The sequence below is a fragment of the Geotrypetes seraphini genome, chromosome 4 (genome assembly GCF_902459505.1).
Source record: "Geotrypetes seraphini chromosome 4, aGeoSer1.1, whole genome shotgun sequence".
NCBI classification, from domain to species: Eukaryota; Metazoa; Chordata; class Amphibia; order Gymnophiona; family Dermophiidae; genus Geotrypetes; species Geotrypetes seraphini.
Genome location: NC_047087.1, coordinates 150,045,740 through 150,068,989, shown reverse-complemented (window position 1 = coordinate 150,068,989; position 23,250 = coordinate 150,045,740). Strand labels below are relative to the sequence as shown.

Genomic DNA, 23,250 nt, shown 5'->3' with positions numbered 1-23,250 from the left:
CCCCTTCCCTTCCCGCAGTCGACAAACCTCTTGCCTCCAGCAGCCACCGCAGCACTGTAAACACGCTGCTTCACGGCCTCTACTGCCCCGATTTGCTCTTCCGTGTCCCTGATGATGTCATCAGAGAAACGGAAGAGCAAATGAAGGCAGTAGAGGCCGCGAAGCAGCGTATTTACAGTGCTGCGGCGGCTGCTGGAGGCAAGAGTTTTGTCGACCGCGGGAAGGGAAGGGGGTGGCGGCGGCGGCAAAGGACTAAGGTAGCCGGCCAGACCGCGAGAAGGGTGGGCTGAGAGGAACCCGGGACCGTTGCAGAGGCTCGTTGCACAGTGTAAATACAGTTGCTCAGTGTGAGGCTTCCTTCGCTCTTCCGGGTCTGCATTATGACTCCTCAACGCGCCATCTAGCGCATGCGCAGTCGTGGGGCCACATCCCGACAGAAAAGGGATCAGGGAACACGTTTCACTACTGTGCATGCGCGGGCTAGCATTTTATTATTTAAGATGATGTTATTATTATATTGTATGCTGAGTACCTATTGTGTAAATCGCTATGAACTGCTGGTTAGGCGGTATATAAAATAAATTATTATTATTCAGAGTAATGAAGACACAGGAGGTTTGCGCAGACCTGCAACGTGACATAAACACGCTCAAGAAATGGGCCGCGACATGGCAAATGAGGTTCAATGTGGATAAATGTAAGGTGATACTTATCAGTAACAAATATCTTATACATGAATACAGGATGTTCGGGGCGGTACTTGAAGAGACCCCCCAGGAAAGAGACTTGAGAGTACTGGTTGACAAGTCAATGAAGTTGTCTGTGCAATGCGGCGGCGGCGAAAAGGGCAAACAGAATGCTGGGAATGATTAAGAAGGGGATCACAAGCAGATCGGAGAAGGTTATAATGCCGCTATACCGGGCCATGGTATGCCCTTACCTGGAATACTGCATCTAGCACTGGTCGTCGTATATGAAGAAGGACACAGTACTACTTGAAAGGCTCCAGAGAAGAGTGACTAAAATGGTTAAGGGGCTGGAGGAGTTGTCGTACAGCGCGAGATTAGAGAAACTGGGCCTCTACTCCCTTGAAAAGAGGAGACTGAGAGGGGACATGATAGAAACATTCAAGATACTGAAGGAAATAGACTTAGTAGATAAAGACAGGATGTTCACCCCCTCCAAGGTAGAGAAAACTAGAGTGCACTCTCTAAAGTTAAAAGGGGATAGATTCCGTACAAACGTAAGGAAGTTCTTCTTCACCCAGAGAGTGGTGGAACACTGGAACTCTCTTCCTGAGGCTGTTATAGGGGAAAACATTCTCCAGGGATTCAAGACAAAGTTAGGCAAGTTCCTGCTGAACCGGAACATACATAGGTAGGACTGGCCTTAGTTAGGGCACTGGTCTTTGACCTGGGGGCTGCCGCGGGAGTGGACTGCTGGGCATGATGGACAACTGGTCTGACCCAGCAGCAGCAATTCTTATGTTCTTACTAGTCTTTAATCCGGTTACATTAACGGGTGCTAGAATAAATGTGTCTGTCTTTCTTTCTTTCTCTCTCTCTCCTTGGCCGCTTTCTGTCTGTCTGTCTTTCTTTCTGTCTCTCTCTCTCCTTGGCCACTGTCTTTCTTTCTTTCTTTCTTTCTTTCTCTCTCTCTCTCTCTTCTTGGCCCCTGTGTCTGTCTGTCTGTCTTTCTTTCTTTCTGTCTCTCTCCTTGGCCGCTGTCTGTCTGTCATTTTTTTCTTTCTTTCTCTCCTCAGCTGTCCATCACCACCCCTTGCCTGCTCCCCCTGTCCAGTAATAGCGCTTTCTTTCTGTCTTTCTCCCTCTCCTTGGCTGCTGTTTGTTTGTCTTTGTTTCTTTCTTTCTGTTTCTCTCTCTTTGCCCCTGTGTCTGTCTTTCTTTCTGTCTCTTTCCTTGGCCGCTTTCTGTCATTTTTTTCTTTCTTTCTCTCTCTCCTCGGCTGTCCACCAACATCCCTTGCCTGCTCTCCCTGTCCAGCAGTAGTGCTTTCGTTCTGTCTCTCTCTCTCTCCTTGGCTGCTGTGTGTCTGTCTTTCTTTCTGTCTCTCTCTCTCCTTGGCCGCTATCTGTCTGTCTGTCTTTCTTTCTTTCTGTCTCTCTCCTTGGCCGCTTTCTGTCTTTCTTTCTGTCTCTCTCTCTCTCCTTGGCCACTTTCTGTCTATCATTCTTTCTGCAGTGAAGATCATATTTAACGCAAAGAAGTTAGACCATGCTACACCCCTCCTTTTTAAAGCTCATTAGTTGCCGGTAGAACATAGAATCACATATAAAATTATTTTACTGACCTTTAAAACTAGACAAAATAGTCAACCAGAATTTATCAATAACCTTCTTATTCTCTATAGCTCTTCTAAGACTCTAAGATCTTCGTCTAAAAATTTGCTATCTGTTCCATCTCTGAAGTTTATCAATACAATGAGGTCTACCATTTTTTCTGTCAGCGTTCTATCTCTTTGGAATAATACTACGATCCACTTACGGGAAGAATCAAATCTTCACCATTTTAAAATGAAATTTAAAACATTTCTTTTTCTTGATGCTTTCGAGATCTAAATGCCCTTTTAAGGGCTACGTAGTTTTAATCTACTTTTATATACCCTCCCTTTTGTCCTTTCCCTATATGTACTCTTTCTTACTTGATAAATTGTAGTTCTATCCTTCTTCCCTTTTTTGTTCCTGTTTGTTTTGGTATTGTTTTTAAATGTTTTGAATTATGATTGTTTTAAAGAATGTATAATTACCCCATATATGTTTTTAACATAATGTTCACCGCCTAGAAGGCCAATTGGGCGGTTTATAAAATTTTTGAATAAACTTGAAACTTATCAATCTCCCTCCCGCTGTCTATCTTTCTTTCTATTTCTCTCCCTGCCCCCTGTCTTTCTTTCTGTCTGTCTCTCTCCATGGCCCCCTTTGTCTGTCTGTCTTTATTTATGTCTGTCTCTCTCCCTGGTCCCCTCTCTGTCTGTCTTTCTTTCTGTCTGTCTCTCTCTCTCTCCCTGGCCCCCTTTGTCTGTCTGTCTTTCTTTCTGTCTGGCTCTCTTTCTCTGGCCACGTCTGTCTGTCTGTTTGTCTGTCTCCCACCCCTCCCCCTCCACTTCCCTGTGTAGCAGCAGCAGCATTTTCCTGCTCCTTCACTTCCCTGTATTTACATCCTGTAATTCTTACCAGCATGGGAGGACTCATTCATTTGACTAAACACCTCTTCTGACAGCCAGATGCCTCGCAGCACCTGTCCGTCTTGTCCACCTATCACCGCCACCTATTACCGTCGCTACACTGCAGGAGACAAACTGCCACGTTAAGCGCCACACGTACTGCACGCACTGTAAATCCAACATGGCCACAGAGGCACAAATCACAGAGGCAGGGATCACGCCATTGTAAGTGCACATGCGTGCTTAGGGTTTTATTAAAGAGGATATAAAAACAACAGATGTAAATTTTCAAAGTTGACATAATTCAATCACTAAATTGAAAATAAAAATAATTTTCCTACCTGTTATCTGGCAATTTTATTTTTCTGGTCATCTTGGTCCATCTGTGCTCTTAACTCTGTTTCCAAGGCCTCCTTATGCATTTGCTGTTTCTTTCCTCTCCTTTTACTTTTTTCACTACATCCTTCTTTGGCACTGATTTTCATATTCTGTTTTCTTCCATTTTTCTGCCTCCATCACAAATCTGTCTTTCCAACTCTTCCCCTTCCCTCTGTCTATGTGCACAATCTCTTCCCTCCTTCGCCACTTCCCTCCATTCATGTGCCCCAACTCTTCCCCTAACCCTCCATCCATGTGCCACCATCTCCTTCCTCTTGCTGCCCGCAGCCTCCCCTGGACCGTTCCTTTGCTGCAGTCCACCCAAGCGGAAAGAGGAAGTTGCTTCAGAGGGGAGTGGACTGCGGCAAAAGAAAAGTACAGAGGAGGCCACTATCTTAGGTACTGTACTCCTATCCTCCACTATTTGCTCCTCCCTGCCGCAGACTAACATCACACTTACAGTCACACTTACAGTCCCAATGCTCTTTGCTGGGCTGGTGAAGGGCCTTGAGTAGACATTCAAGGCCCTTCACCAGCCCATGCTCAAGGCCTGCTGGCTCCTGCCCTCTCCAGTATTGCATCTGCGAATGTTCAAAGCTTGCTGAACTCCCTTCGAGAATCCCAGAGAGGGCGGGAGCCAGCAGGTCTTGAGCATGTACAGATGGTCAAGGCTCTTCAGCCCAGCACAGAGCGAGGGCGTTGGCTTCTGGAGCATCAGGCTGTAAGTGCGATGTCGGGGCAAAGAGAAGTGGGTAGTGAAGGATAAGACTGCCAGTCAATGAGGGGGGGAGATAGGAATGCCAGTCATCGGGGAGGGGGTGATAGGAGTGCCGGGCATCAGGGAAGGGGAGGAGGAGATAACAATGATCATCAGTGGGGATAGCAGTGCTGGTCATCGGGAGGGGGGAAGGGGCTGAAAAATGCCAGGCATTTGGAAGGGTGGAAAATAGCATTGTTAGTCATTGGGTGAGGAGGGGAGGAAAAAAAAAAGCAAAGGAGGCTCGAATATAAACCGAGAACCCCATTTTTGGCCCAAAAATCTCAGTTTATATTTGAGTATATACAGTAATACTAATAGTGTCTTGGGGGGAAAAATACTCAAAAATATGCATATAAGTTTAAACTCTTTCTCGGCCTTTCCTAGGAACACTTCTGCTTATCACATAACAGCACTATTTTAGTTGTTGGAATCACTTTTCCTGTGATATTTTCAGCTAAAATGTGACAAGAGAAATTGCAAACTAATCTTCAAGCTGTTTCATGCTAGTGGAGTTTTTAAAGGTTCAAAAATGAATTTTAAAATATCTAATACTCACATGTATTTCTTTTCTTTCAGCTACCTAGACAGCTTAGATCGAATTGGAGCAGCTGACTACCAACCAACAGAACAAGATATCCTCCGAACCAGGGTCAAAACAACTGGCATCGTAGAAACCCATTTCACATTCAAAAATCTCCATTTCAGGTTAGTCAAAGAAAACATTAACCAATTTTCAGAAGGCTTGGAAGTCTAACTTTGGAAATTAGGAGCCTAAACGAACCCATTTGAAAGGTGACTAGGGCTAAGTTTCTAAACTTAGGCTTCTGGTTTTGTTAAGTTGCTGCTTGTAGGATCTTGAAAATTGTGTAGCTGGGGGCAAGAGTTAGGGTGTGATTAGAGGAAGTTTAGGAGCTTAGCACAGACTTTCAGCAATAGGCACCTAAATTAGGATACTAAGGGGCTCATTTTCAAAAAAGAAAAACTTCCCAAAAACATCATAATGTGGCACTTGGATGTTTGGATCATCAAAACTTCCAAATTGTCATTTTTAAAACCTACTATCTAGAATGTTTTCTTTGCTGGGGGGGGGAGGTTGTGCAGGATTAGGGCAGGCTTAGAACTTATCCAGTCCAGCCCCCCTAATTTGGGGCTAGACTGATTTTAAAAACGAATAAGTGCCAAAAAGGTGCCAAAACTGACCAAATGACCACTGGAGGTATGAAGACATTGCATCCCACATTCCCTCAGTGGTCATTGACCCTCTTCCACCCCCCAAAGATGTGAAAGAAACAGTACATACCTCTCTCTATGACAGCTGCAGATATGGCCAGTCCTAGTAAAGCAGCAAGCAGGTGTCTGGAGTAGCCTGGTAGTCGGTGCAGTGGACCCCAGAGAAGGGGACTCAGGCCCATATCCCACCCTAACTAGTAAACTTGTGGTGGAAAATGTGTGCTCACTAAAACCTTTCTGCATTGACATATTTATTTATTTAAAACATTTATAGCCTGCATATCCAGAATCTATGCAGGTGACATAATCAAAACAAAATTCAACAAACCACAATACAATACAGTATGGGGCTCATAATCGAAAGAGAAAAACGTCCAAAAACTGGCCTAAGACATTTCTCAAAAACGTCCAAGCACCAATAATAAAACCGGGTTTTGGACGTATTTCTAAATGACCTAGGCCTTCATAGTGCCGCTGAACATTCAAAGCTAAACGGGGTGTTTCGTAAGGCGTGTCAAGGGCGGGATGTGGGCCAGCTTAGACTTAGTCATACAGCATGTATAACCAAAAGTTTAACAACAGAGCCTAGACGGAACTTGACATTGTGACTTAGACCATATAAAACATGGTCTAAGTCACAAAAACCCACCTAATCTCACCAGATAAGCACTGAAAACACATAACACAGACCCACACACACTACCCCAGTGATCACCAACCCCCCCCACCCCCATAAAAATTTTATTCACAACTTTAAATTTAAGCCTCCAGGCCATCAGCAACTTGCCACCTGGCATAGGAAAGCCTAGTCGTCCAGCCCAGAGGCAGCTTAAGTCATCTTGGGGGTGGGTTAGGGATCCATAGAGAGGAGGACCCAAGCCCATAAGCCCCTGTAATCATTGCATTGATACTGAAATACGTGCACTGTCCTATACAACCCCAAAACCCTTTTTTACTGGCATATAAGTGGCTCCTGCAGCCATAAGAGCTATCGGGGTGGTAGATAAGTGGGTTTAGGGGATTCTGGAGGTGGTTTGGGGGGCTCACCGTCACCTATAAGGGAGCTGTAGTGAGGAGAAGCCATGGCACCCTTTTTGTGAAGTTCACAGCAGTGCCCTGTAAAGATACCCCACTATTTAGGTGGCATGTCTGGGTATGCAGTCCATCACTTTTAAGACCCCTCCCACGTCCAACAGGGCTTGTTCTAGGCATTTTGGACTTGGACAGAAGATTGGACGGAAATGTGGTATAAAGATGGACGATTTAGTGGCTTGGATGATCAGGTCGGCAGGACGTATAATTAGACGATTTTCGAAAGTAAAAAAAGTTGGACGTATCTTTCGAAAATATGTCTTAGACTCTTTTTAACTTTGGACGGCTTACGAGATGGACGTAAACGGACTTAGATGTCCCTTTCGATTATGCCCCTCCACATAACTTACAGCCCAAAACCTGCTCCTTAAAACAAATGTGGCCAGATAACTGCAGGCATAAGGGTTATTGGGGGTGATGACAGGTGGGTCCAGAAGGGGGTTATGATGAGATGTGTACCTGGGACCCTTTATGTGAGCTCTCCCTTCTCTTAGGCCCTGTGCATGGAACAGGGAGCACTTCTGAAATTGCTACCCTGGTACTGTAACTCTCCCTCCCTTTGGGGATCCCCATCTATTTCCTACCCCTTCATATGATTCCCCCCCCTTCATTCTGTCACTTCTTTCCCTGTATTCAGGCATCTCTCTCCTTTCTTCCCCTTCCCATTGGGATGTGTCCATTTTAGGGACAGATTTTTATTTTTTCAAACTTTACAGTTTTGCATGCTGAATCTAAAGTTAGCTTCAGAAACTGCGTAAAGTGATCAGAAACTGCATAAAGTGAATCTTACCTACAGTACATCAAATCACAGTCGAAATATGTAAAAATTAATTAATATTTATTTGAATGTATAAACTGAACTACATCTGTAGCCACATATTTGTCTATAAAATGTCATTTATACAGTTAATTTAATGTTATTTAATAAAATCCAGCAAAGAAGCCATATCTTGTTTGCTTCTATTTCAGCTCATGAGCTCCCTGATGACCAACTGACCCCTAATATAATGTTCCCTCCTCTCCTGATTGTGCAAATGACCAACAGCCTCAGCTGTTATTTTTACACATGTTTCTATAAACTGGGTGTGTAATGACTAGTCTGGAACCACCATGGATTTGCTAAGAAATGCCTTGATCTCTGCTGTTGTCATGGTACAGGCAAGAGGGGACTCTGTCACTCTAGTCAAGTAATTGGCAGAGTGTAGTTGTGTTTATGAATGGTATTTTCCTGCTGTCTCCAAACAATTTTTTCTCATCTCCTTCACCTCTGATTTTCAATATCTTCTCTACTGCATTTTTTCTGTCTTGTTGCTCTTCACTGCATAACATAGCTTGCAGAATAGCTTGCTGACTTTCTCACTGTAAGCATGATTATCTTCCTTAACTCTGCACACTATTCTTTCAACAATTGCAACTAGAAGAGAAGATGCCTGGGACCTTGTGTCCAATTGCTATTTATTTTTATATCTGTCACATCCTCAACCTATCATCACTCTCCACTGCAACTGTCCCTGATGCCTTCAAACAAAATGTTGTCACATGTTGCCTTCAAATGCTATTGTCACACCCCTCCTCAAAAAACCCTCACTGGGTCCCACGTGCCCCTCCAACTATTGCCCCATCTTCCTCCTCCCCTTCTTATCCAAGTTACTTGAATGTGCTGTTCACCGCCATTGCCTGGATTTCTTCTCCCAAACTATTCTAGATCCATTTTAGTCAGGCTTTTGCCTGCTGCAGTCCACGGAAACTGCCCTTACTAAAGTTTCCAGTGACCTGTTCCTGGCCAAATCCAAAAGCCTCTACTCTATCTTCATCCTTCTTAATCTCTCTGCTGTCTTTGATACTGTTCTCGCTGGGATTTCAGGGTTCTGCACTCTCCTAAGGAACAAAATGGGAGAACTAGAAGTCATGGCCAAAAAAGAGAACCTAGACATCACTGGGGTCTCTGAAACATAGTGTAATGAAGAAAACAAATGGGACATAGCACTGCCAGGGTACAAACTATCACAAAGACAGGCCAGGTCAGAAAGGAGGAGGAATAGCGTATACATAAAGGATAACATACACTCGACCAGAATGGACACAGCAGCGACGACCAATAAATTGGAATCACTATGGGTTAAAATACTGGGAAGGAATGGGCCCGAGATAAAGATGGGCCTGTACTATCGTCCACCTGGGCAAACCAAAGCAAACGATGAAGAAATGAAAGCCAAGATGAAGCGAGAATGCAAAAGTGGTAACACGATTTTTATGGGAGACTTGAACTATCCTGGGATAGAAAGGAGTCTTGGAAACTCTAAATGCGCTAGGAAGACCGGATTCCTGGAGGCTATACAGGACTGCTTCATGGAGCAGCTTGTCAGAGAACTGACGAAAGGGAATGCCACTTTGGATCTAATCCTCAATGGGCTAAGAGGACCTGCAAAAGAAGTGGAAGTAGTGAGTCCGTTGGGAAACAGCGATCACAATATGATCAAGTTCAAAGTTGAAGTAGGAATATCAAAGGGAAAGAGAACCACAGCGACAACTTTTAACTTCAAGAAAGGAAACTACGAAGCGATGAGAGTAATGGTAAGGGAGAAACTTAGGAACAGCTCAACGAAATCGCAGACTGTAGAGCAAGCCTGGTCTTCATTCAAGGACACAGTGAGCGAGGCGCAAAATCTGTATATCCCCAGATTTAAAAAAGGATGCAAAAAGATCTGAACAAAAGACTCGGTGTGGATAACTAAAGAAGTAAAGAAAGTGATAGGAGATAAGAAGAATTCATTCTTGAAATGCAAAAAGGACAAATCTGAGGAAAACTGGAAAGAGCACAGGAAGCATCAAAAAGAATGTCACCTTGTGGTTAGAAGATTACTATATAGAGGATTACTATATAGGTCCTGGACCTGATGGGCTGCCACTTGAGGGGACTGCTGGGCGTGATGGACCTCTGGTCTGACCCAGCAGAGGCACTGCTTATGTTCCTCTCTCTCTCATCGCACCTTCAGTGTATGCAATGGTGGTTCCTCCTCCACAGCCTTCCCTCTATTGATTGGTGTACCTCAAGGCTCTGTACTGAGACCATTCCTTTTCTCAATCTATACTTGCTCACTTGGAGTACTGATCTCCTCCCATGGCTTTCAGTATCACCTCTATGCTTATGATTCCCAGATCCACCTCTCTGCACCAGATATCTCTACTGAAGCCCAGACCAGAGTCTCAGCCTGCCTGTCCAACATTGCTGCTTGGATGACTCACTGAATATGGCTAAAACGGAGCTGCTCATCTCCTTGCCTAAACCCACCTCCCCACGTCCCCCGTTCTCTGTCTCTGTGTGTCTCTCATCCTCCCTGTTTTGTCTGCTCACAATCTCGGGGTAATCTTTGACTCCTCTCTCTCCTTCACTGCACAGATACATCGCTAAAACCTGCCACTTCTTCTTCCATAATATTACCAAAATCCTTCCAACCTTTATCCACGCCTCGTCACCTTGCGCTTAAATTATTGCAACTTGCTACTCTCAGGCCTTCCGCTTAGCCATCTCGCTCCCCTCCAATCCATCCATAATTCAGCTGCATGACTCATATTCCATGAGAGCCACCATACTCGTGTTACCCCTCTCTTAAAATCACTTCATTGGCTTCCCATTCGTTTCTGAATACAATTCAAACTCCTCTTACTGACCTATCAATGCCCTCACTCACCTGCTCCTCACTATCTCTCTTCACTTATCTCCCCCTCTGGTCCCCCATGCAAGCTGCGCTCAGCTGGTAAGTCCCTCCTATCTGTTCCATTCTCTTCCTCCATCCCTTCTACCTTGCTGCGTCATATGATTGGAACAAACTGCCCAAGTCTCTACGGCAGGCACCATCTCGCGCTATATAAGTGGTAAATAGTATTAGTAGTATATTGAACTAGTTTACCATGTAAACCCCAACACAGAAATCTACAATCAACAAGTTTTTCAGATTATTTCCTTTCAAATTATGGTTGGAAATCTATTCTATTATGGTAAATGGCCTGCATCAATACAAAGACCAGGCAGAACTGTATGCTGGACATTATGGCTCTCTGGAGTAAATGAAGTAGTCTTTCACATGGTTCACCAATTTCTTCTTTATTTTTTAACTTATCCCCTTTGGGGGAACGGCTGACTAGTTTAGGAATATTTGTCTTATGTGGATGATATTTTTATTTTGAGCCTAGCTTTAGAAAATTTTGAGGATGCTTTTTGATTTATTCAGAATACAATAACATTAGTTGGACATCTATTAATTTTTTTTAAATTCTTTATCCATTTTATAACTTACATCAAGTACATCAATATTGATATTAACATTGTAACATAGATAATTTACTTGAGATTTTACAATTAATCTTTATCAAATTAAATTTATCCCCCTCCCTCCCTACATTTTATATTTCATAAAATCATTGTCTTCAATAATTAAAAAACCCTCCCCCGTCCTATTAATTTTTTAAGATTGCATAAACAAAAGACAAAGTAGGTTTGTTTTGGCAATCCAGAAGGTTTAATGGGTAAAAAAAATAGTATTGTCTAATGGCAGGATGCTTATAGTTGAGAAGAAATCTAGGTTTTGTGGTTTGACTTTTAAGAACCAAGATATTTTTTTATTTTAATCTTTATTTTTTAATTTTATCCTTTTGACAAAATATGAGTCAAAACAAGTAATACAATACTTTAAGAACATAAGAATTGCCGCTGCTGGGTCAGACCAGTGGTCCATCATGCCCAACAGTCCACTCATGTGGTGGCCCTCTGGTCAAAGACCAGCGCCCTAACTGAGACTAGCCCTACCAGCATACGTCCTTGTTCAGCAGGAACTTGTCTAACTTTGTCTTGAATCCCTGGAGGGTATTTTCCCCTATGACAAACTCCGGAAGAGCATTCCAGTTTTCCATCACTCTCTCAGTGAAGAAGAACTTTCTTACGTTTGTACAGAATCTATCCCCTTTCAACTTTAGAGAGTGCCCTCTCATCCTCCCTACCTGGGAGAGGGTGAACAACCTGTCCTTATCTACTAAGTCTATCTCCTTCAGTACCTGGAATGTTTCGATCATGTCCCCTCTCAATGTCCTCTGTTCGAGAGAAAAGAGGCCCAGTTTCTAATCTTTCACTGTACGGCAGCTCCTCCAACCCCTTAACCATATTAATCGCTCTTCTCTGGACCCTTTCGAGTAGTTCTGTGTCCTGTCACACCCACGCTCTCTGCGAACACCCTGAGCCGTCGGGTAGTGACATGAAGCTTGTTACTGGCGTGGTCCCTTTAGAATTAGGGTCACCTTTCAAGTTGGTAGTCGTTGGCAAATGCCCAACTAAGCTTATTCTCCAAGGGTTATGGGAAAAAATCACACTTTGTCAGAATGGCCTTGGTGAAAACATAAGCTTTTATTCGGCCACCGGCCGTGGAATTACTGTGCCGCTCCGGGTTTTCCTGGGAGCATGAACATCATACAAAAACAACAGAAAAAGTTCATTTCACTCTTAGTCACCCAGTAATCAACTCTGGACTGGGTTGGTAAACCACATACAGTCATTAATATTCCATGAGGCTAGGAGGTGAAACAGTTAGCACAATTAACTCTCCATTGTAGCTTTACAGGAGAGACATTCTTGTTCATGATTGAGAAATATTCTTTGCTGTCTTGCAGTGCATTCTCTCTCTCTAGCTGGGTTGAACTTTCTCCCTAGTCTCGAGCAGGATTTTCACTGAGAGGGTTAATCTCACTCTTCCTACGAGGCAGGCAGACTAATTGAGTTAGTTAATTGTTATGGTAACCCCTTTGCAGCTGGGCTTCCTGAAGCCAGGAAAATCTGAGGTTTAAACTAGCCAGCATTACAGTCGGACATGGGGTTCAGCAGTGCTCCTAGCCTGAAGAGGACATTACTGTATCCCTCTATACATTCCAGCAAACCAACATGTGAAATTGCAGTACAGGATTATTTCACTAGTAACTCCCACAGTCATTAGTTCACAGAGCAAGTAGAGAAATACAGCCAAGACAAAACCTCTGTTCACAGCCCTTTCCCAAGATATTCAGCTCTCCATTTCCTCTGAACAGCTTTCCTGTATAGCCCCACTTTCTTCCCATACCATGGGCTCTGGGGGAAGGAATTCAGTGGCCAAATTACCAGCCTGTTCCTCAGTCATTTCCCAGTCAGTGCTGAGGAACTGCTCGGCCCCGTCCTGCCTTTGCTCTACTGCCAAGCCTCGTTCTGCTCCTCCTCCTTCCTCCCTCTGCTCTCTAACGAGCCTGGCTTTAAACTGAGGGGAAGAACCACTCCCCCTTGGCTTTGGATGGGGGAAGGGAATTCCTTCCTCAGCCCATGCCGTTCCTCTGAGGGGAAACTGCCTACGAGCTTTCTGCCTTACAGGCAATGGACAATAGCAAGGCAGCTTCTTCCTGCCTGGCTCTGGAACTGCTTCAGGTAAGTCTAAGCCTTCCTGTTCTATTTCCATTTCATTGTCACTCACCAGGTAGTCAGCTAATTTATTGTCCTGGTCACTGACCTGGTCAGCCCTTCTGCACTGGGGTTTATATACTTTCCTTAATTTCCCTGTGGCAAACCTTGGGAAAGACGTCCGTTTGTCACAGTCCTTCTTCATGTACGGCGGTACATGAAGTACTCCAGGTGAGGGCGCACCATGGACCTGTACAGTGGCATGATAACCTTCTCCGATCTGTTCATGATCCCCTTCTTTATCCTTCCTAGCATTCTGTTCACCCTATTCACCGCCGCACATTGCGCGGACGGCTTCATCGACTTGTCGATCAGAACTCCCAAGTCCCTTTCCTGGGAGGTCTCTCCAAGTACCGCCCCGGACATCCTATATTTGTGCATGAGATTTTTGCTACCAACATGCATCACTTTACACTTGTTCAGGTTGAACATCATCTGCATTCAACAATATAAAGGAAAATAAAGATGGTAGCTGATTGGGCTTAAGAACCTTACTTAATTAAGCTGACTTGAGAAAGAGAATCCCTCAAGAGTTCTAAACTTGCTCTTTAGCGGAAATAAATTTTATCAATTGCTGGGGCTCAAAAAAGACATATCTATTACTTTGATAGACCATCACACATTTACAGGGGTATCTGAGCATGAACGTCCCACCCAACTGCAATACCTTAGGTTTCAAAATGAGAAACTGTTTTCTTCTCTTTTTGGTTAATCTTGACACGTCTGGATACATTCTCACTAATTTTGACATAAATGGTATATCCTTAAACTTAAAGAACAACTTAAGCATCCATTCTCTGTCAGAATCAATTGCAAATTGTACAAGGAGCGTAGTAGTTGCCAGCACCTCATTATCAGACCTCTCTAAGAAATTTGTCAAATCCAAACTATCAGCAGATAGATTGTGCTGGTTTGGTTTCATTGTAGATCTAGTTGGTAAATAGTATATTTTTGTGAGAGTCGGATAAGAGGTTTCAGGAACTTTCAAAACTTCTTTCAAGTATTTCATAAATGTATCTTGCACTAGAGTAAGTGGTAGTTTTGGAAGTTTGTAATCTGAAGATTTCATCTTCTGGTCATATTCTCCAATATTTCCACCTTAAAATTAAGGTTTCCAGTATCCCTTACCTGGGATTCCACAGTTTTTACCCTGGTCTCATATACATCCACTTTGTTTTCCAGGCTGGACAGTCTATTTTTCAACTCCAAATTTTCTGACACAACAGTAGTGTAACGCGCTGTAAGTTGCTGCATTTGAGTCCCCAAAGAAAATTGCATATTAGATATTGCTTCCCAAAGTATTTCCATGTTAAAAACCTTGGGCCTCTGCATCGGTGTAAGTTCAAAACCCAGTACCTGGAACTTCAGCAGGAGATGGATTCAATTTAAGGAAATCCTGGTGATCCGCTATTTCAATTCCTCCGAGTGCTCTGCTGGCTGAATTCACTTCACAACTCCTCCTGATGAGTCGATTCCCGCACTCAGCTGGTCAGGAGAGAGAACACCCTGGGACGCTCTTTCCTCCAACTGCTGCTCTAATGCCCCAAGACAACTTGAAGGACTCCGCTCCTCCGGAGATAGAGATGTTGCTTCAAAGGAGAATGCTAAGTTTCACAGCCAAGGAAGACTCCGGCTCACTCGTTCACGTCCCGCACTGAAGAAAGGCGTCCATCTGGCCCCCTGCTGCCGAAGATTCACCGGGAACACCCGGAGCTTAGATTTGCGTTTAACCATTGAAAAGGAAAAGGCAGCACTCAGGAACCTCCGTGGCAATTAGCTTCAGGTACCAGCGGCCATCTTCGTTAAGCCACTCCCCCGATTTTAAGAACCAAGTTAATGAAATAAGAGGTAAGGGGGTTCAATTATATCAACTAAGTGCAATACATTCTATGGTATTACACTGATGTTGAAGTGTAGGGTGCAATTGCTTCAGAACACTTGGGTGCATCTGATATTCAAAGCTAAGAAATATGATTGAGTGACTCCATTTTTAAATTAATTGCATTGGTTGGCGGTTAAGGAAAAATACATTTTAAAGTAGTTAACATTGATATATAAAATATTATATGATATTGGACCTGAAGGTTTATTAAGATATTTATCCTTTCCAGTAAATAGGATTGTTTCTTGGGATTGTTTCTCATTTCCAGCATTCTTTGAAACTCAGTTATTCAACATATATACTGTGTGTGTGTGTGTGTGTGTGTGTATTCATTTGAAGTCTTTGATGAGTAAATCTTTTGAATATGTGGGAACCAAACTTTGGAATGATCGCCCTACTGAATTAAGGAACATTTCTTCATATTATACTGTATCTTTTAAAAAAATTTAAAAACTCAATATTTTAACTGATTTATTGCATATTTGCTGAGAACTTTGATTTATTATTTTTAAATATTGTTATCTGCCTATATGTATCTTTTTAAAATATTGTTATCTGCCTAGGCTATAAATGTTATATAGAATAGAATAATCCAAGGTTCAAAACAAAATACAATACATATATAAATAAAGATGAACATTCATATATAGTGCACTGATAAAACCAAAGCATACCTAAATCCAGCAATAAAACTATAAAATATAATATAAATACCGGAAGCATAAATTAAAAATGATATCATGAAATCAAACATTTTTTTTTTTAAGTTCAGTAAGTTTTTATTAAAATTTAATACAAAACATAAGATTACATTAGGCATCGTATCAAAGAGATACCAATCCAATAATAGAATAGAAATACTGTACAATGCCTCCGTGAAGGCTCATGATGTGAAGAAAAGAAGAATGAAAGATAAAGGGAAGGAAGAAGAAGTAAATGAAAAGTAGGAGAAGCATACAGTCCAGAGTGTAAACCAAAAATGATCAGGTAACATCTATATGTCACATAGAGTTATGAATCAAGTAGTTACTTCCAATATAAGCACAAGGTAGCATTAGGTTCAACTATATTAGCGAATGTACAATAATTCAAGTTCAAATTATGCTCAAGAAACCCAAGGACATGGGAAATCAGTGTTTGTCTGTGTAGGGGAGTTTAGCAAATTCTAACAAGGGAGCCCACAGTCGTTCAAATTTTTCAAGGAACAGGTTCTCTCCGCTGCAATGTGTTCAAATTTAACTATCATGCAAATAGTGTTCCACCAGTTTTTATATTCCACTGCCTCTAAATTCTTCCAATTAGTAAGAATGAGTTTTACAGCTATGAGGACAAGTATATGCAGTATGCTATCAAGATCTTTTGGGAGTGGCTCCGAGGATCCTATACCTCCTACTATAATAATGTTGAATGACAAGGGGGTGGACACCTGAAGCAAGGAACTGATGTCGGCCCATACTTTATGCCAAAAGGCTTGAAGCAATGGACAATCAAATAACATGTGTCGCTACTGCAAGACCAGCATTTGTCGCTCATACTATGGTTAAACTTAGCTAGTCGACTGGGAGTCCAATAGGCTCTGTGCAGAAGAAAAAAGGAAGTTTGAAGGAAGGACGCAGTCTTACATGTATAGGCTGTACAGGACCAAATATATCGCCAATCTTCCTCGGTCATTTTCAATTGTAATTCATCAGACCATCGATTTTCCACTTTATGCAGTCTCAGTGATTTTTGAAGTCTGATAAACTTAGACGCTTCTTTCTTGTTGCAAGAAGTAGATATACATAGAGATAGTATGTCCAGCGTATCTCCCACTAATGGTTTAGAGCAGAGCAGCCCTAGTATAACATGTCTGAGTTGAAGCCATTGAAATTGCTGGGTGCAAGGCAAACCAGAGGTTTTGCACAACTGTTCAAATGCGATCCATTCGGACCCATTGTATAGCTGACTTATCTGCCAAACCTCCGCTTTTTGCCAAAGTTTCCAATCAATCAGATTGTTTTGAATCCTGATTGAACCGTTGCGCCAAATGGGAGAGTATAGTGTATCTAGCCAGGGTAGACCAAGTAAGGATTCTATCTGTTTGAAAACCGTTTTCATTGTTAAAAGTAGATGATCATGAACAAGTTTAGATTCAAGTGACTCCATAAAGGGCAGATATTGTAAATGATAAGGATAGAGTCGTTCTTTTTCAAAGGGTAACCAGACGTTGTTGAGTAAAAGAGGAGTATCACACAGAATCCAATGAGAGCCCTGCCTAAATAGAAAGGCGCAGTGATAGTCATAAAAGTCTGGGAAATTGACTCCTCCATTTTTTTTACATTGTTTTAATTTGTGCAGTGCAATCCTGGGAGTGTTGTTGTTCCACAAGTATCTAGACAGAGTAGCTTCTATTTTTTTGTATAATGATGGATGTAGTAGTGTTGGCAAAATGCTCAGAGAATATAATATCTTGGGTGTTAGCACCATTTTGATGGATTCTAGTCTCCCCCACCATGAAAGATTTAAAAGAGTCCATTTACCAATTTGATTCTTCATAAGCTGAAGTATGTGAGAAGAGCAAGTCTCTATGATAGAGTCGATGGTATTTCTGAAATTTATACCCAAGTATTTTAATTTAGTATCAGCCCATTTAAAATTATGATGTTTGACCATAAATCGATGAACCAATTAATTCAATGGCATAAGTTCAGTCTTGCTGCTATTGAGTTTGTATCCTGATACAGCAGCATACTCTCCTATGATAGAAAGTAGAGCCGGGAGAGAATTAGGAGTGGTATATATGAGCACATGGTCCGCATAAGTTGAAAACTTTACCTCCGTATTGCCACATCGAGCACTATGAATGCCAGGATTGGTGCATATGGAGTGTAGGAGGGACTCAAGTGCCAGATTGAAGAGGAATGGTGACAACGGGCACCCTTGCCTTGTGCCATACCATTGATCCTAACATTAGTTGTAGGTGCCGTATATAATACTTTAATCATGGAGATAGAAGAGTCATCAAAACCAAACCACTTCAAAGCCAAGAAGAGATAATCCCATTCTACTCGATCAAATGCTTTTTCAGCATCTAGAGCCAGCGCTAGCAGAAGGGTTTTATTGTTGTTTGCATGGTGTATTACATTCGCAAACATTCGTGAGTTATTACTGGAGAGCCTATTTGTCATGAAGCCATTTTGTTCAAAGCCAATCAATTTGGGAAGCACGTTCTGCAGATGAGTTGCAATTATTTTTGCGTATATTTTCACATCCACATTGATGAGGGATAATGGACGATAATTGGAAACATGAAGGGGATCTTTACCAGGCTTAGGCAACACTATTATGCTAGCTTCTGTAAATGAACCCTTTAATCTACCAGTCCGGATGAAGTAGTCATATAGTGAGATAAGATGAGGGGATAATAGATCTTGAAAAGTTGAATAGAATTTGGATGCGAGTCCATCCGGTCCAGGTGCTTTCCTTTTTGCCATCTGCTTCAAAACTAATCATATATCACCTTCCGTAATGCTTGAGGACAAAGTAGCATTATCAACTTCAGTAAGCGAGCGATGTGATACATCAGACAATATCTTGGATGTGTCTGGAGCCATAATTTCAGAGATATACAGATCTTCGTAAAACTTATGAAATGTTTGGGATATTTGAACAGGATCTGTAGTAAGTTGACCTTCAGACGTAACAATGGCAGAAATATTTAGTCTTTCCTTCTGAATTTTCAGGTATCTTGCTAACGTGCAATAATAAATGGCTTTCTGCATGAAGATAGCATTATCCACTTTCCTACTAAGCAACAAATTATAGTCAATTCTCGCTTGATGTAATGTCTTCAAAATAGACATATCTGCTGGATTGATTTGATGGCAGTTTTCAAGATCTTTGATGGATTTCTCACAGTCATACAATTGTTTGTTCAGAGATTTTGTTTTGCAAGCTTGATAGGAAATAATAACCCCTCTTATATAGGCTTTGAAGGCATCCCACAAAGTCGGCCATCCTGTATCTTCAATCATATTGAATTCAAAATATTCAACGATGGCTTTGCGAACGGTCTCCACAAAGGCAGGTTCCTGTAATAACGCACTGTTAAACCACCATGCTGATCCTTTTTTTGGTTAGTGCAGATCCATCAAAGGTGAGTTCAATGGAGGAGTGATCAGAGACTCATTTATTGCAGATTGTGATATACTATTCAGGAGGTTATTGCTCACCAAGAAAAAATCAATTCTAGAGTAAGAATTGTGTGGGGCAGAATAGAAAGAATATTGTTTATCAGTTCCATGCTTGAGTCTCCATACATCTACTAATTTTAATTATGTGATCATATTATGTAAGCTCTTCCATGCTTGAGTAGGTTTGTGTTGAGCATTCGATTTTCTGTCAACGACTGGGTCCAGTATTAGGTTGAAATCACCTACTAAGATATGAGCTTGTGATTTATCTTCTAGTATAGCAGCCAAAAAACCATTGAAGAACTCTGGCTTATCTTGATTGTGTGCATATATATTAATCAGCAACATCTTCTGATTGATGAGAATATTGACTTTGATCCATCGACCTTCAGTGTCTGTTGTTTGAGACACCAATTTAATATTATCACACTTTCTAATTAGTACAGCAGTGCCATATTTATTTATTTATTTTTTTTGCAATGCAGGAGAAGCAATAACTGGTAGAGACCAATTTGTCTTTAATTTGGCTGATTCCACCATATTTAAGTGGTTTCCTGAAAACAAACTATGTCAGGGGATTTCTTCGAAATATATTCTAAAATCTTTTTACGTTTGTTAGGATTATTAAACCCCTTGACATTTAGAGATAATATTTTCACCATTTAGAATATTTGAAATGGCTGTCATATGTGAGAATTGATAGACTGAGAACCTCAACCTGAGTACAAGAGAGTAGGAAGTAACAAACAATACCAATGGAATGTAATATAACATACAGGTGTACCCACAAGCTGTTCCGTCTTAACAAAGACAATGAACAGAGAACCCCCATGGGTGGAGAGTGCATAAGGGTAGCATAGTCACAAGACCGGCAGTGTAAGTTATATATCCTTCAACATCAGAGTCAGTGATTGAACAGGTGAACTGGACATGTGCTCAATCATAGAAAATATAACACAAAACCAACTATAATATGGCAACAGTATATAGTAGAACAACAATTTGCAAACTAGAGCAATACCGTGAAGGCAATACATTGTATTTGGAAAAAGCATACTGTGAATGTTGTCCATATGGTGTGTCAACCATACATAGAACACCAGAGTTGATGTCTGAATAAACCCAAAAGGAGAATGAATATGATAAGGTAGTTGCCGACTTCTCCATAGAATTTTAAACATATTGGTAGTTAGTTAAGGAACAATTCAGAACTTGTGTTACATCTAAAAATAAAGAAATGGCAGGCAAACGGATGATACTGAACATCCATCATAGATAAAGCGCCCTTGACTATCTAATGGTATAGCTATGCATGTATTTGAGTACAGACAGCATGTGAATGAGTAAAGCATATTATAAAACATTGAAATTAATTAATGATGGTTATATACTTGCATGATTGAATTGATCATTAGATAAAGTAAAGTAATACAGTACACTTCAAAGTTCATCCAGCTCCCACAAATATATAAAATTGGAGATATCACAAAGATACACTGAAAATTTCATTAAAGGGAAAAATTGATAGGATTATCCTGTAGATGGCATGTAATTGATATGAACAGGAAGCTAAAACAATAAAATAATGCTAACACTACATGAGGTTGCATTATGTACTCAGAATTAATCATACACTTCAGAAATTAATGAGAAAGAGGAAATATAACATATCGTAGCACCACTAGCAGCCACAGTAAAATTTAAAATTGGGAAGCGTATGCTGAATGAGTCAAGAAGTTGATTCAAACAGCCTGGTAAACAGTAAAGATGATTGAAGACAATTAATATTAAAATGCGATCCCTTCCAAAAGCTGCATCTGGCGTTCAATTGATTTGAGAAACATTACAGATCATTACATAGAAATCAACCCGAAGCCTCAATAAGTTACACAATTGGTAAGTGAAAGCTTGATGAGACACGCAGCCGAAGTATGCTGGATGTTAAACAGCGAAAATAATTGAGGAGAAGTAACTAACATGACAGAAAACTACAGACATGGCATAAAATACAACAAACCAACTAATGATGTAAAAAAAATCACAATTAATACAATAAAATGTTCATGCCGTAGAGCTACATTTAACGCATCAAAATTTAATCCATCAATCAACTAATATGGAAATAATGAAATTTCATTTATACATTATGAACCTGAGTGAGTATAAAATGTGTAAGCACATGTTAGACACTTTCTAGCTCATATCAATTCATAACTAGACGCGGAAAAACCACAGCTAAAAACAATCTCGGGGCTCAAGGGTCTCTTGTACGAAGAGAGACTGAACAAATTGCAGCTCAACACTCTCGAGGAACATAGGGAGAGGGGAGACATGATCGAAACATTTAAGTACCTCACGGGACATGTCGAAGTGGAAGATGATATTTTCTTTCTCAAGGGACCCTCGGCCACAAGAGGGCACCCGCTCAAACTCAGAGGCAGAAAATTTCATGGCGACACCAGAAAGTATTTCTTCACAGAGAGAGTGGTTGATCATTGGAACAAGCTTCCAGTGCAGGTGATCGAGGCAGATAGCGTGCCAGACTTTAAGAATAAATGGGATACCCATGTGGGATCCCTACAAGGGTCAAGATAAGGAAATTGGGTCATTAGGGCATAGACAGGAGGTGGGTAAGCAGAGTGGGCAGACTTGATGGGCTGTAGCCCTTTTCTGCCGTCATCTTCTATGTTTCTATGATTCCTATACTGTAATTATTAAATAATAATAAAGAGGAGGATGTTACTGAAAGCTATACCTGTTTAATTCATGCTTGCCCGCATGTTTAGATGTGTGAGACTAATGGATCGCCAGCAACAACATATGAATTATGGCACTAAGTAATAACAAAAGCTGAGAGCATAACACTGCACCTAGGTGATAGACAAACAACATAGACAAACAACACTCATTCTGCTGTGCAGTTCAGATATAACCTATCTAATTAAGGATAAAAAAGGGTTAGAATAACATCAGTTATAGTTATGATGGCAACTCTCAGGCAAAAGAGAAGTCATAACGTGAACGAAGATGTCGAAGAGGAGAGCTGAGATCCATGTGGCACCAGGATCAAGGCCGCCATACTGTTTTGAGGCATCAGAAACACAGCAAACCTCTCCACAGCCCAGTCAGGTAATGTTGGAAATATTAAACCCTATCGATGCTTGTCGGCTGTAGCTCTTCCAAGTAATCTGAAAGCGAATGAGGATCAGTGAAATTCCGGGTCTGGTTGTTCACTGTAATCCTCATCTTGGCTGGGTAGAGCATGCCAAATTGAGCTTTGAGCTCTTGAAGTTTAGGTCGGAAAGCAAGTAGTTTCCGCCATTGAGCCGCATTTTTACTGAGATCTGGTACGAATAAGATGGTATGGGTGTCCAGCTTGATTGGAGCTTTGAGTTTCGCTCTTTGCATCACCTCCGTTAATTGTGTGTAGCGAAGGAAGCGAACTATAATAGCTCTGGGGTATCTCGCATTGGCCGGTCTAAACGCCGGCACTCTGTGAACCCGCTCCATCTCAAATTCCCATGCAAATTGTATGTTGAGGATTTCGGGAATGAGCTTTTCCATGTAAGTCACAACGTCCGCTCCTTCCTTGCCCTCCGAGACCCCAAGGATTCTTAAGTTGTTACGTCTCGAGTGGAGGTTGAAATCTTCAAGGTCTTTTTCTGGTTGGGCCACCTTCTTGGATTGGGTCTGGAGAGACTTGATAGCGGCTTGTGCAGTAGCTTCCTTAGCTTCTACCCCATCTACTCGAGCAGACAATTGACTTATTTCCTGTTTCAAGCAAGCTAACTCGCTTCTGATTTCAGAGGTGTCTTCTTTTGTTTCGTTGATAGTGTCCCTCATGGCCCGTATCTTCATTAAGAGAGTCTGGATGGAATCGGGGTCCGCTTTGTCGTCAGCCTTCTTTTGTGGAGATGTAGGCTCTGATTTGTGGCGTTTGCCCACCTTGGATGAAGCCATCAGATGTTAGAAATGTAAATATCCAACTCAAAATTTATTCCGTTTGGAATAAACCTGATGTTTGTTTGATTGTTTGATTTCTGATGCCGGAGCACAAGGACTACGCCGCCATGTCTTATTG

General features: G+C 41.6%; 1 protein-coding gene across 5 annotated transcripts in view; it reads left to right on the top strand.

Moving 5' to 3' along the window:
- Positions 1-23,250, top strand: part of GNAO1 (G protein subunit alpha o1) — a 1,237,229-nt gene that overhangs the window by 659,952 nt on the left and 554,027 nt on the right. For all 5 annotated transcript variants that reach the window (XR_004539356.1, XM_033943713.1, XM_033943712.1 and 2 more), the window contains exon 5: positions 4,898-5,026. Coding sequence is in view for 4 of the 5 variants with exons in the window: in XM_033943713.1 (XP_033799604.1) it covers positions 4,898-5,026 (129 nt within the window). In the remaining variant the exon portion in view is untranslated. The remainder of the gene's footprint in view (positions 1-4,897; positions 5,027-23,250) is intronic.